This window comes from Leiobunum rupestre, chromosome 4 (assembly GCF_980474605.1).
Source record: "Leiobunum rupestre chromosome 4, qqLeiRupe1.1.hap1, whole genome shotgun sequence".
NCBI classification, from domain to species: Eukaryota; Metazoa; Arthropoda; class Arachnida; order Opiliones; family Sclerosomatidae; genus Leiobunum; species Leiobunum rupestre.
In genome coordinates this window covers 15,546,119-15,560,730 of record NC_143387.1, presented here as the reverse complement: position 1 = coordinate 15,560,730, position 14,612 = coordinate 15,546,119, and the positions used below count along the sequence as shown (strand labels likewise).

General features: G+C 33.3%; 1 protein-coding gene across 1 annotated transcript; it reads right to left on the bottom strand.

Moving 5' to 3' along the window:
• Window positions 1-6,496: 6,496 nt before the first annotated feature.
• Window positions 6,497-13,308, bottom strand: LOC149946468 (uncharacterized). Its single transcript, XM_090170773.1, has 3 exons — window positions 13,292-13,308; window positions 6,800-6,935; window positions 6,497-6,726 (listed from the first exon to the last, which is right to left on the bottom strand). Exons 2-3 carry the CDS (start codon window positions 6,891-6,893, stop codon window positions 6,497-6,499), a joined length of 324 nt encoding a protein of 107 aa, XP_090026899.1. The 5' UTR covers window positions 6,894-6,935; window positions 13,292-13,308.
• Window positions 13,309-14,612: the final 1,304 nt, after the last annotated feature.

Below are 14,612 nucleotides of genomic sequence, written 5' to 3'. Positions count from 1 at the left end.
AGATATTACGTGCATAGATGCCTTGCTGAAAGTTATAGAAGCCGTGAGTTCATTTCCTCTCTGCACTGGAATTAATGAAGAACTCTTGGAACATTTTGAGACTAAGGAAAAAACACATTGATATAAAAACCTATATGATGACGCTCTTCTTTCCATTTCTTCCGAAATAGTTTTGAGTCGACTTAAAATACAAAATATAATTAATTTGCAAACAAAAGACTTGAGTGATTCTTGCACAAAGTATCGCAAAGTTTTGATGAATAGCATGAAGCGCCAGAGTAAACAAATTTCGTCCAAATGAATTGAAACAAGGATCAAATATTTACCACGAAGAGAATTAGAAAAGAAGTTGAAAACTCAAACTCAAAGGACGAAAGACATAAGGAAGAAAATCAAGAATAAGATGAGGAAGGATTCCAAAAATGATGGACAGTTTTACATGATGCAGATAGCAAATTCATTATAGATCAGCTGGAACAGCATAAAAATACGTTGCCCGAAAATTCAGTAAAAAAACTCTTTGTTGAACAGCAATTGTTAATCATGAAAACCAAAAACAAAAAGCAGAGACGTTGGCACCCCAAAAGCATACAATGGGCAATACATTGGTACAAGAAATCCTCTTCAGCGTATAATGCTATTGTTTCCAGTGGAATGTTTGAGCTACCATCAAAAAGAACCCTCTATAATCAAAATGTTCCACAATTTTGTTTGCGATGGTTTTTATTGGAAAAATATTTATGCCTGTAACGAAGACCGTTTCGTATATTTCATTTGTGATCCCCCGCACCTTTTGAAGACTACTAGAAATGGCTTCAGCAACAGTAATGTCCACACAATGACGAAAAATCTTATAAAGGATGGGAAAAAAATTCAATGGACTCATGTTTTACGGTTGTATGAATTGGATATTCCACGCACTGTTAAACCTGTCCCTAAACTTACTAAAGACCACGTAATGCTAGATTCACATTCTAGAATGAGGGTTTATCTCGCAGCCCAAGTACTTAGCGAAACTGTTGCGAATGCAATGGAAATTGAGTTTGGAGACGTGTGCCAAGAAACAGTAACGCTCATTAGGCTAATCAACAAATTTTTTGACTGTATGAACTCGCGAAATTTAAAAGAAGGCATTTTCAAAAGAAATCCAAATGTGCTCCCTTTTTTGTGAAGATGACGAACGATTAGAGGTATATATTTAAGTTTTTTCTAATTAATTTGATGATTGGTAATTTACGATACATAATTTTTTTAGTGGCTGGAGGGACCCTTCTTACATTATTTCTCTGAATGGGAGAGATAATTGGACGGATTACCTAAATCAGTGTCAGCAGCTGAAAAAAAAAAGATGATTCAAAGTACTGAAACTATTGAGGGATGACGGATGACAGGTAATTTCATTTATATACCTACAGAGTGCGAATGTGAATGGCAATCATCTGCGAAAACATTTATTTCAGCCAAATCAGTGCCAGCTATTGTTCGGCTTCTATTAAGAAAAGGTGCAAAATTCATACTAACCAACCACCTGAATCAGGATTGTTTGGAACAAGAATTTGACAAACAACGAGGTTCATGCGGTGGTAACACCAATCCTGATGTCTTAAATTTTGCACAAAATGTTGATTGCTTTAAAAATTTGGATGGTATTGTAAAAGCTCCTCAAACTGGAAACACGCAAGTTGAAAATTTACTGCGAATGTTAATAAATTACTTACTGTTTATAGTCAACTTACAATTTTTTTATTACTTGACTATGAGCGTTAAGTCTAAGAATAAATGCATTTTTTAGATATTTAAAAGTTTTATTCCTAAACATTTCAGGTACTAAATACATTTGTTGAGGTTTGTTTTGTTTTAGGACTTTATTCTTATAAACTAGCCAAACTAAATATCACAATCATTATACACTAATGATTTAGGATATTTTTGAAACTAGCTAAATATCACAACCATTATGCAATTATTTAGTTCATATTTATCTCTCCGAGGGGACAAAGTCCCCTAGGAGGGGTTATACAATCACCGTGTCTGTGTATCTGTCCTGCGAACGCGTTGCAGTTTCCGTGCAAAGGTTAATCATTGCGTACGCAGTTTCTCGAAGGGTTGGCAAAACCAACGTGTGACGGTGAGCGTTAACGGATTTAATTGCGGTTGGGTTTGGATGGTCTTTTTTTCGTCAACGCTCACCGTCGCGACAGTTTTAACTCAGTTTGATTGGATATTTCGTTATTGTAATGTTTATGTATAGGTTGTGAATGTTGAGGTCGTGTTATGACGGTTGTGGGTGTTGAGTTTGTTGTGTTGGTGTTATGATGGTTGTGGATGTTGAGTTCGTGTTATGACGGTTGTGGGTGTTGAGTTTGTTGTGTTTGTGTTATGATGGTTGTGGATGTTGAGTTCGTGTTATGACGGTTGTGGGTGTTGAGTTTGTTGTGTTTGTGTTATGATGGTTGTGGAGTCTGTTGTGTTTGTACGGGTGTTTTCTCTGCAACTTCTTCTTAAGGACTTTGGGACGGACCGAGTGTGGAGTGTTATGCAACCTCTCAACGTCCAATGCCAGGGTTTCCACCAATTGTACACGGTATTCGTCTTAGTATCAATTTGCGATTTATTGGCCGGGAATTGAACCCGGGTTTGCCTCGTGCAAGAGATTTACTCTAAACACTCAGCCAACAACGTTTGTTAAGTTACGGTGTTTTTCTAAAAAACAGCTTTGGCGAATGTCCTTTACAAAGCTATAACGTTAGGTACTATAATTTATTCTACATCATTTTAAATATTTATAATTTATATTAATCTTATATTTAATTAAATATTTATAAATTATATTAATCTTATATTTAATTAAATATTTATAAATTATATTAATCTTATATTTAATTAAATATTTATAAATTATATTAATCTTATATTTAAATAAATATTTATAAATTATATTAATATTATATTTAATTAAATATTTATAAATTATATTAATCTTATATTTAATTAAATATTAATAAATTATATTAATCTTATATTTAATAAAATATTTATAAATTATATTAATATTATATTTAATTAAATATTTATAAATTATATTAATCTTATATTTAATTAAATATTAATAAATTATATTAATCTTATATTTAATAAAATATTTATAAATTATATTAATCTTATATTTAATTAAATATTTATAAATTATATTAATCTTATATTTAATTAAATATTTATAAATTATATTAATCTTATATTTAATAAAATATTTATAAATTATATTAATCTTATATTTAATTAAATATTTATAAATTATATTAATCTTATATTTAATTAAATATTTATAAATTATATTAATCTTATATTTAATTAATTATTTATAAATTATATTAATCTTATATTTAATAAAATATTTATAAATTATATTAATCTTATATTTAATAAAATATTAATAAATTATATTAATCTTATATTTAATTAAATATTTATAAATTATATTAATCTTATATTTAATAAAATATTTATAAATTATATTAATCTTATATTTAATTAAATATTTATAAATTATATTCATCTTATATTTAATGAAATATTTATAAATTATATTCATCTTATATTTAATGAAATATTTATAAATTATATTAATCTTATATTTAATTAAATATTTATAAATTATATTAATCTTATATTTAATTAAATATTAATAAATTATATTAATCTTATATTTAATAAAATATTAATAAATTATATTAATCTTATATTTAATTAAATATTTATAAATTATATTAATCTTATATTTAATAAAATATTTATAAATTATATTAATCTTATATTTAATTAAATATTTATAAATTATATTAATCTTATATTTAATTAAATATTTATAAATTATATTAATCTTATATTTAATTAAATATTTATAAATTATATTAATCTTATATTTAATAAAATATTTATAAATTATATTAATCTTATATTTAATAAAATATTTATAAATTATATTAATCTTATATTTAATAAAATATTTATAAATTATATTAATCTTATATTTAATAAAATATTTATAAATTATATTAATCTTATATTTAATAAAATATTTATAAATTATATTAATCTTATATTTAATAAAATATTTATAAATTATATTAATCTTATATTTAATAAAATATTTATAAATTATATTAATCTTATATTTAATAAAATATTTATAAATTATATTAATCTTATATTTAATTAAATATTTCAGTATTTTAATGTAAAAATTGATCGTGATCTGGAATTGAACTCGGGTGGCATTGTTACCATGCGGATAGTTCACCGCCGAGCCATTGACTTCCTTATGGAACATATTAAAGTAAAGGAACCGTTATGATAAGGCGGGTTTTGTTACTATAGTGAGTTGCAGGCTAAGAAAGACAAAATATATAGTACCATGGACATTAGTATATCTAAAGGGACGGGTTATTCAGCAATTTTTCCGTTACTAGCAGAGACACTTTGTGGCCAATTTCGAGTAGCGTAAAATTGTTGGCTGTACCTTATACTTGGTGATATCAAGGTCATTCAACGAAATTTAAAGGGAATATAACCTCTGGTATTTCTGTCGCCCTCCGAGGGTTCCAATATTTTCCGCTGCCTCCCATGGCTTTTCACACTTGTGGCGCTGATAATCGTTGATTGTGAAGGGAATAAAGGAAATTGATGGGGTCTTCCATAAAGAACGCGTTGGAGGTTCTATTCCCTTTAAGATGGCTCGCGTAAATGCTATAAATTTGCCAACAGTGAAATGAACAGCACCAAAACCATTTCTATTCTGAAAGGTGTGTCAATTCTTGTTTAGTTATTTAATTTCTGAATTTTTTTTATTGAAATATAAAATAAAATTATCATATTAGTGTTTCCTACTTGAGCCTTTGCTAATTTGTTTGGTTTTTTAGGAAATATGTGCCTGATTACAGAGGGCCAAATTTTTATGGTGTGGCAGATTCAGAACCAGTAAATTGTGATATTTTAATAGAAAAATATATAGATCTGGATATTTCAACTCAACTTCAAGTTAAAAATTCTAATTTTGACTCTATTGAACCACTAATAGCACCTGTGATAAATGAACAAAATATGCAGAAGAAAAGAGTCAAACCAAAGCCGACTAGTCTATTAAGTAGGTTCCGTGCCGTTGTTTAATTTTGCACTAGTTTTGATAAATTAAAAGCATTCTTTAAACCGTTTTTATAGCATTTGATGAAGATCATTTTGTGGAAATTTTAAACGGCAGTTTTGTAAAATTTTCTGATTTGCTTGGAACGCCAAATGTAGATTTGATTTTAGTTTTGAACGAGTTAATTGATGTTGGGAAAAAAGGTAGAGCCCATTTTTGGGACCAAGCCTATCAGACTATTTTCAATGAGTTTAGAGAAGTAAAATCTGCCAAGAATTTCTGGTCACAAGCTCAACGGGTTCAATCGAATAATTACTTCTTACAAGAAGCTGTTGCATATTTATCTTCAGCAGCCCCACCAGTAAATCATTTCTAGCAATAAAATTTAAGTTAGGTAACGATTAAATTGTGATTTCAGATGTTTTCTTGCTTTTCACCGTTTCTAAAAAGATCTTGTGCTGCTGAATTTGTCAGGTCCGTCCTAATTGGAGTACAAATACATATCGCTCAAAATGAAATGGGCATCAGTATTACCAATAATGAATCTAGTCAGGGAGTAATAACTCAATCAATTTCTACGTGTACAAGGGATTTAAAGACCCAAGAAATTTTATATTATGTTGCTGGGGCAACTGTAAGATCTGTTTTAAATTGCGGAAAGAATTACATATACCGAGAATATTTAGCTCTTAAGGGTTCCTATGACGAAGTTAGCAATTATCTGAACAAAGAATTTTCAGACTTAACAATAACTGCATGGGTTACAAAAACTAATCGAGGAGGGTTACTTTATGTAAAAAGACCTACGTATGATTTTTTTAAAGAAATGGATGAATCAGTAAATTTATTATACAATGCTAGACAGGGTATCAATCTACTAGATCATAATTCTGATAGGAAAAAGCGGGCAAGTCAAAGTCTTTATGAAAATGATTTAATTCAAAAGAAATGACAAAATATATTTAATGATCTTAAGCCTATTAAAAAAAATTGTTGAGAGTTTCCTTAAAGTCCGAGGCAAGGGATTAATGCTATATTTAAGAGCCAAACATTTTGTTAAATTAAAGAAAAGGCAAAAGGCAGACCCTGCCTTAAGGAAAGGCTTAAAAGAATATGATAAAACAAGCAAAGATCAAATAAAAAAATAAGCTAAATAACCTAATGTTGGTTTTCAATAGTATTAACAATTGTAATAAATGCCAAAAATCTTTCAAGTTGATAATGATTTAAGTTCCTAAAATGTTGATTACCCGTGATTTAAATAAATACAAAAATATAAATTCATTTATAAATCATTTAATTTGTGCTTCGTTGTTTAATTCAAAGTATTTGGTAAAAGTAACATAACAGTTATTTTTAACACACTAAAGTGTTACCCTGTGTAGGTGCCAATATTTCATTTTCTAATTCTATAAATCGGTCTACATTTTTCGCATAGTGCGTTATATCTGGGTTGGTGTTTCCTCCGCAAGCACCCCTATGTTTCCATAATTCTTGTTCCAGCATATCTTGGGATAAATTATAGGTCATTACGAATTTTGCATCCTTGGATAACAGAAATCGCACAATTTCTGGCACAGATTGCGCTATAGTAAATAAATAAGTATTAGCTATATTTCAAAGCTTTAGAATTGCCAGTAAGTTGCGTTTACACGCTACCTGTCATAATCAGACCTTCCATTGTCTGGTGGCTTATAATCATCCTTTGACGCTCTTTTGCCTTGTAATTTCCTGGTCGATTTGCAATTTCCATTTCCCAGCCCTTGAAATATTTCACAAAATCTCTTTCGAGCCACTGAAATAAGGTTACAGGTACGATTATATTTAACTCATATTATGAACAAAATGAAATTACTATAGACAAAAATAAATAATATTTTTTTTTAAATTTCAGATTGTTATTTGTCTTAATCAAAATTGCTTTATAGTTTTTTGTAATTTTTATACTTTTATCTTGGTAATTTTACTTACCTTTATTATAAAAAATGTCGAGATAGTTAACTTTAATAGAAAATAGGTACACTCTGTTAAATAAGTCTTCGGCCGTTGGGATTTTGGCACTTATTTGCGATTATCTCAAAAACTATGAATGATAGCTAGTTGAAACCAATTTTATTTTTAATATTTTACTAATATCTTTCCTACCTATGTCTTGATTCACGTGTAGCATTTCCATATCCGCCAGAAACGCCAAATATCGTTTTTGACAACTTTTTAAATAATGATGTTACGCCCCTGAAACCTGCATATTTGGATTCACAAGGGTTGATTCATATTTAGAAAGTGCCATTTTCATCCGGCTACGTCAAACGGCTGCTAAGATATGGTCTATCAAAAATTCGGGTCACTTGGAACCTTGAATGGCTCTAAAACATCATTTCTTTTCAACAAACTGGTTTTTAGGTTCATTAATCGTATAAATTTCACTGTTTCGGGATATTTATCACCATATTCGTGCTCAATGGCATCAGCACAGGTGTTTGATAATACTTGCGAAGCAAGTCGTACTCTCATTTTAGAGAAACTGTCTAAATATACATGGGCCCTGGTTAACTTGGGAAGAAGTTTCAATGTTTCCCTTGCACAGTCATTTTCATATAGTTTGACAATTATCGCCCATGCAATATCTTCACCATTACGATATAACTCTTTGGTTTAAGAATGCCATTTGCTGTTAGAAAAAGCATTTCTTGCGGTTTTCATTAGATGGGGTGGATCACAGATGAAATAAATCCATCTGTCTTCATCTTGGGCATAGATATTTTTCCACTTGTAACCATCGTTATCATCTCCCACAAAATTTTTGAACACTTTTCGGTTGGTACTTGCACCATCAGCAATTACACTTATTACTTTAATACCATGGAATTCCAATTTACTAATAGCTTCTGATATAATAGTATGCAAATTGTCACTATCCATATTTTTGCATGGAAAATATGAAATAGGAAATTTAAATTTTCCTGTCACGCTGCGTATCATTAATTGTAAGACATGGGTTGCTACTTCTGGGATTTCTGATTCGCTGGTTTCAAATTTCATTTTTAATAATTGGTTTCCCTACTTCATCTAGATTGGTGAAACCAACTAATTCTCCAGTATGCCCTTTGTAGATTATATCTTCTTTAACCTGCATTTCAACCAGAGTCAAAGCTACATAACGCTGGTGCTCTTCGGGGCATGCTTTATCTAACATCCGCTTTGCTTTTTGGAATGATTCGGTATTAAAACCAGATTTCAATCCGATGTGAGACGAATGGTTATACAATGTCTTCTTAGAAGGAAGTTCAATGACACCCGATGATACTATAGAGCGATATGCTGCGGGTGACTTACGATATAAGTATATGCACCATTGCAAAATTTTGGGGTGCCACCTTCTAAGACGTATATTTTTGGCTTGTAATGCCGCTATTTGTTGCTCCACGAATAACCTTTTAAAGGTGTTTTTAGGAATGGTCATTTTATGCTTTTCAAGCAACTTGGCAAAAAATTCTGAATCTTTATTCTCTAAAATTTGACCATGTTTCTTCAATTGTAAATGCAATTGGTTCCTGACAGATTTAATTTACCTTTTCAATTTTAGTTTAATCGGTGTCTCTTCTTTTAACTTTTGTACCAGTTGGGCTCTCGACATGTAACTGATTCTTTTTTCACCGCTGACTTTCTTACTTCGTATTTTGCCTCTAATCAGTACTCGTCTATATTTCGTACAATTTGGACATAAATATGTGGCTGAAATACTCTTTCCGTTAAAAAACTTGTGGGTTTGAAGAACTTTTTGACAATTATGGGCATGTATCGCATTAGTGAAGATATTTTTCACGCCTTTCATATTAACTTTACTATCAAACTGATCGACAAGATGAGTTTCAAAAATTCCGGTACAAAGCTCCAAGGAATCTATTTTTTCCAGCAAAACAAACAGCGTGTCTACATCATGTGTTTCTGGAAGCAGCTGCTTGATAAGGGATTTTCTTCCACGTTTTTTCCATGCACTCTCAGAATTCCACGAGAAGAGCCATTTTTAATCGCAAAAGATTTCCGTCTTTCAACATTCATTTTGGAAAACACCATAGCATCACCAATATTTCCTACAACCCATCCAGTGGGCATTCTTTCTCGTGAAAGAGACTGAATATAATCTAAATATGGTACTTCTATTTCTGGTGAAGTTATCACAGCACTTTCTTCTATGTTTTCCTGTTTCACTATCACACTATTACAACTTTTCTCTTCAAATATTGATTTCAAATAGTCATCCCTTGAAGCCTCAACACGGTCGCCAATTTCTTGAGTTACGTTGGAAATATTTACAGAGTTCAAAAAGTCATCACTTTATATCATTCCCTTTCCTTTGGCTGGTGTACTGCATATTGGTACAGAGTTATCAATCTCAATAGATGAATCAATCACAGTTGTCAGATCCACATTTTGATACTAATAATATAAAATATGAATAAAGTGATAGAATGTAATCTGAAAAAGTACTTACCATTAGCTGTAGAGTATCGAGATTTTCCTTAAAAGGGATTGGATCTGGGTTTTCAGTAGAAGGCCCACCCTCGTTAACAAAATGTTAAGAACAAATATAAAACGTAGAGTTTTTGAACTTTGATAAATGTAAACAGTCATCAAATGTAGAACAAGCCGCAATCCACCTTTTACATTTTTCCATGTCTTTTTTTGGTCGAGGAAACGGAAAATACCGAATGTGACTTTCAGGCCTAGGCTTAGTGCAATTCTCGCTGTTACAACATAAAGAATACATACACATTTTCCTGCCCATAATTAGATATTATATAATATTTTATACAGTACAGTACAATAATTATAAACAAACTTTCATTAATAACTCATATATAATCGCCGAAAATCCTAAACTTTATCTATTAACAGCATAGCAAACTCAGCCGGCCAGCTGCCATTTTGATTCTCTAATAAATGGCCTTGGCGTTACAAAACATGTTCTCCCTCCCACCCCCGAATGCAGGCCATGGTGGAACCTAGCTCATAGCGCTGTGGAAGCTACAGGCATAACCCGTCCCTTTAGATATACTAATGTCCATGATAGTACAGTCGGCGCAAGGATACCTCAGATCATTTCCGGTCAGTTGACCGCGCGAAATTTAAATTTAGCCCCTTAACGGTCAAATTCGAATTTGGATATTTTCGTCGTCTTTTAGCGCCATCTAGACACCGAAATTGGAATCTTTATTTTTAAATTTCATGTGGTCGTGAGTTTAATTACTGAATAAAGCCGAAATATTTTGCTAAAGAAAGTTCGACAATGGAAGCTCCAAATATTTTAACTGGGGAAGTCCAGGGGCTGTTTGAGGGTCGAATTATTCCATGCTGTAACATTGATTGCACGTGTTCTTCTATGTCCCTTTATTCGGCTTCTGAAGTCCTGGGCAACTTTACTGCTATCGGTGGCGTATCTCCGGTGTCTATTTGGTGATGGAACGCCTTCGTCGTCCCAGGCTGATCGCTAAATACCTTCGGAAATTGGGATACTAAATTAGTTAGTTCAGTCTTTTGTTGCTCAGAAATGGGCAAATCCTTTGGTAGTTGCACGGGTTCGGGTGGTTGATCCTCATCTTCCTGTTCACCACCGTCACTAAATGGGAATGACCAATTGTATCCTTGGTGACATATGGTAAGGTGTCTGCGGTTGAAATCCATCGAGGCCCTCATCTCTCTTAACCAGTCCGTTCCGAGAACTATATCCCATGCCAAATTGTCTAGGAGGAAGAACGGGAATTTAACTTCTGGCCCAGTTTCCGCCTGGAGTTGCATCTTTGTTTCTACCGGCCCATACTTCGGTACCCGGACGGTATTGGTGGCAAGCTGGGCGGTCCTCTTTGGCAGTGAGTCTATGTCAAAACTTGGAAAATCATTTACAAACGTCTGCTTATTTATAAAGGAATACTCAGCTCCGGAGTCCAACATGGCTCTCCCCCATTGTCCTTCCCACAGCATTCGGATATACGGTGTTCCTTTCCCAGGTTTTCCTCCGGTGATTATCTTTGTTGCAATCACGGACCTTTCCCTGCCTCGGACCATGGTGGAAGCGTCCTGCTGGGGGTTCTTGGAGGCCTCCGCAGTGTCCCGCTTGTTGCCGTTCCAGTTTCTCTCCATCGGGTTCTGGGAGCCCCTTCTGGAATTTTGGTGTCGATATTTCCTCACCATTCCTACGCTCGAAGAATCCCTTACAACTCGTTCCTCCCGCGGACAGTCTCTAATGATGTGAGCCGTGGATCCGCATCTGAAACACTGTCCTGTGGTCTTTGTTGAGGGCAGGTTGAACCGGACATTCCTGACTGCCTCCGCATGTCGATCCTCTTCTTGCCGTTGGTTTATGGCCTTCAATGCGATCATTACTCGTGGAAGTTCTGCCTGCAATTCTCTGATGATCGCGATTTTCGGAAGGTGTAGGAAACCACAGACATCCAGGCTGAAGCCCCTTCTGAATTTGACGCACCATTGTTTTTTCCTTCGGCCTTTCCCCCACATCCAGGCTTTGATGCAATTTAATCATTTTCCTCAGATAATCTTCGGGCGACTCGCCTCTTTCTTGTCTGGCTTCGTCGATCTTGTCCAGAATCTTTTCGTTGTAAGAAGCGTCGAGGTACTGTCTGTCGAACATGACCTCAAAATCCGCCCATGAGAGAATGAGAGGTGCGTTTTATCGATACCAAATCTTGGCTTGATCTTCTAGCATCAACGGTAAGATCAGAAGAAGGTCCGCGTTGGACATTCTGGAGACCGCTTGGTATTCTTTCACTGTGTCTTTAAAGTCTGCGGGATTTTCATTCTCCTCCCCTCGGAACCTGATAGGTGGGACTTTTAAAGGCTGAGTAGTAATTGGTAGTGTTACAACCGAGGGTCCTGGTTGAGCTTGGGTATATGACATGGTCGGCTGTTGCCAGGAGGTTGTTGTGTATGTACCATTCCGGGTATTTGCTGATGATAAGTCGGAGTGGTTCCCCCGAAAAATGTTGGAGGAGGGTAGATGGGCGGCTGATAACCTACACTCGATTGGCTGTATGGGGTATAGTTTACTGGAGGGCTTGGGTGATATACCGCGATCATTTGGGGCTGCACTCCTTGCCTGTACTGTAGGTAAGGGTCATGAAACACCGGAGTGGAATAGAACTGCTGGATACCGCTTGGTTGATAGGGATGCCACGGTACATTACTACCTGCAGCTACGGGTGGAACAGTTGGTTTGACATCCCCTGTTTTCTTTAGGAGTGGCTTGACGTTCTGTATATTGCTGGGTCTACCCGGTGTAAAGAAATCGTTCCAAAAGCTTCCTCCGGGAAAGGTCTGATTTGTCCCCGGTATTCCCACCGGACTACTGGTCGCTATATCCCCCAAGCAAGCGCCTAACGGATTCATGTCGCTACGTAATTGGTTTACCCTTCTTGGTTGGGGATATAGATTTGGTTGTTGGGATGCGACGTGTCTTCGCGTATCGGATAAATTTAATTGCGCAAACTGATTCGCTAAGTTTCGCGGCACTGATTTGGGTTTGGTCTGACGGGGATTCCCCTTACTAGGCTCATCTTCCGATGAGGAGGACTGGTTTTTACCACTAATTTGACTCCACGCCATTATATTATACACGGGACATACTCTCAACTATTCACACTTGGTATTGACAACTACTTCAAGGAGCAATCCGGCCGACTGCGCCAGATATAACGACGCTTCCGTTTTCGTGGCAGAAACCGGGTACAATTACAAACGATGGGGTTTTAAGTTTAAGGCTTTAATAGAGGATCTCACGTCAATAAATGCAAAGAGAGTTTTTAGGCTTTCTTTGGCGTCGTGTACATCACATTTATTTGAGGTTCGGATTGCCCGAGTTGCCGTTTGGGTACCAAGTGTAAATGGATAGAGAAAATACAATCAATGCATTGATAATGGAGTTTTATTGTAACCCACAGTTCAACTTAACCTAATTCAATACACTTATCAAACAATTCAAAATATTGCGCTAGACTGCCTTTCCTGAGGGGCCAAGGGTTCAATTAAAGTAACGGGAGGACTGGGGGCTGGTTCTGGAAGACACAGCTTTGATACACAATAAATTAAGGGATCTGGTACTGGGTGACACAGATTTGGGATCGGAAGATTACTTACTAAATTATAGATAGACACGCTGGTTTTTCTGGGATAAATGGTTGGGGGATACTACCATGCGGTTATACATTTCAAAAACATCTGATTCTACGGGGTCAATCTTAATAGTTCGAGGGCGTCGCATAAATAATCACACAATGTGGGCCTGATATAAGCAATTATAATCCAATATACACTTTAGCATAGAAATTCAAAACACTTTATAATACACAAAATAATTCAAAGAAACAAAAAGGTTTTGATACAATTACCGCCGACTTCTGGCTGGACTTCTTGCAATTCCGCGCACAAAGACTTCCTCCAACACTGTCTTTGGTTTCACCACACTACACTAAACTAAACAGTCCGTTCCCCAGTGAGACACGACTCTTCCACGTACTTCTCGCGGTTTTACTTCGACTAGCGCCCACTCTTATGTTATTTATAAATACGTTATTTTTGGTAATATGTTATTTATAAATACGTTATTTTTGGTAATATGTTATTTATAAATACGTTATTTTTGGTAATATGTTATTTATAAATACGTTATTTTTGGTAATATGTTATTTATAAATACGTTATTGTTGGTAATATGTTATTTATAAATACGTTATTGTTGGTAATATGTTATTTATAAATACGTTATTGTTGGTAATATGTTATTTATAAATACGTTATTGTTGGTAATATGTTTTTATAAATACGTTATTGTTGGTAATATGTTATTTATAAATACGTTATTGTTGGTAATATGTTATTTATAAATACGTTATTGTTGGTAATATGTTATTTATAAATACGTTATTTTTGGTAATATGTTATTTATAAATACGTTATTGTTGGTAAAATGTTATTTCTAAATACGTTATTGTTGGTAATATGTTATTTATATATACGTTATTGTTGGTAATATGTTATTTATAAATACGTTATTGTTGGTAATATGTTTTTATAAATACGTTATTGTTGGTAATATGTTATTTATAAATACGTTATTGTTGGTAATATGTTATTTATAAATACGTTATTGTTGGTAATATGTTATTTATAAATACGTTATTTTTGGTAATATGTTATTTATAAATACGTTATTGTTGGTAAAATGTTATTTCTAAATACGTTATTGTTGGTAAAATGTTATTTATAAATACGTTATTGTTGGTAATATGTTATTTATAAATACGTTATTGTTGGTAATATGTTATTTATATATACGTTATTGTTGGTAATATGTTATTTATAAATACGTTATTGTTGGTAATATGTTTTTTATAAATACGTTATTGTTGGTAATATGTTATTTATAAATACGTTATTGTTGGTAATATGTTATTTATAA

What these genes read in the sequence shown, in the direction of transcription:
- LOC149946468 (XM_090170773.1), bottom strand. Translation starts at nt 6,893, where the DNA reads ATGGAAATTGCAAATCGACCAGGAAATTACAAGGCAAAAGAGCGTCAA. An exon ending in GGAAGGTCTGATTATGACAG is followed by an intron (nt 6,727 to 6,799) that starts GTAGCGTGTAAA and finishes TATTTACTATAG; the next exon opens with CGCAATCTGTGCCAGAAATT.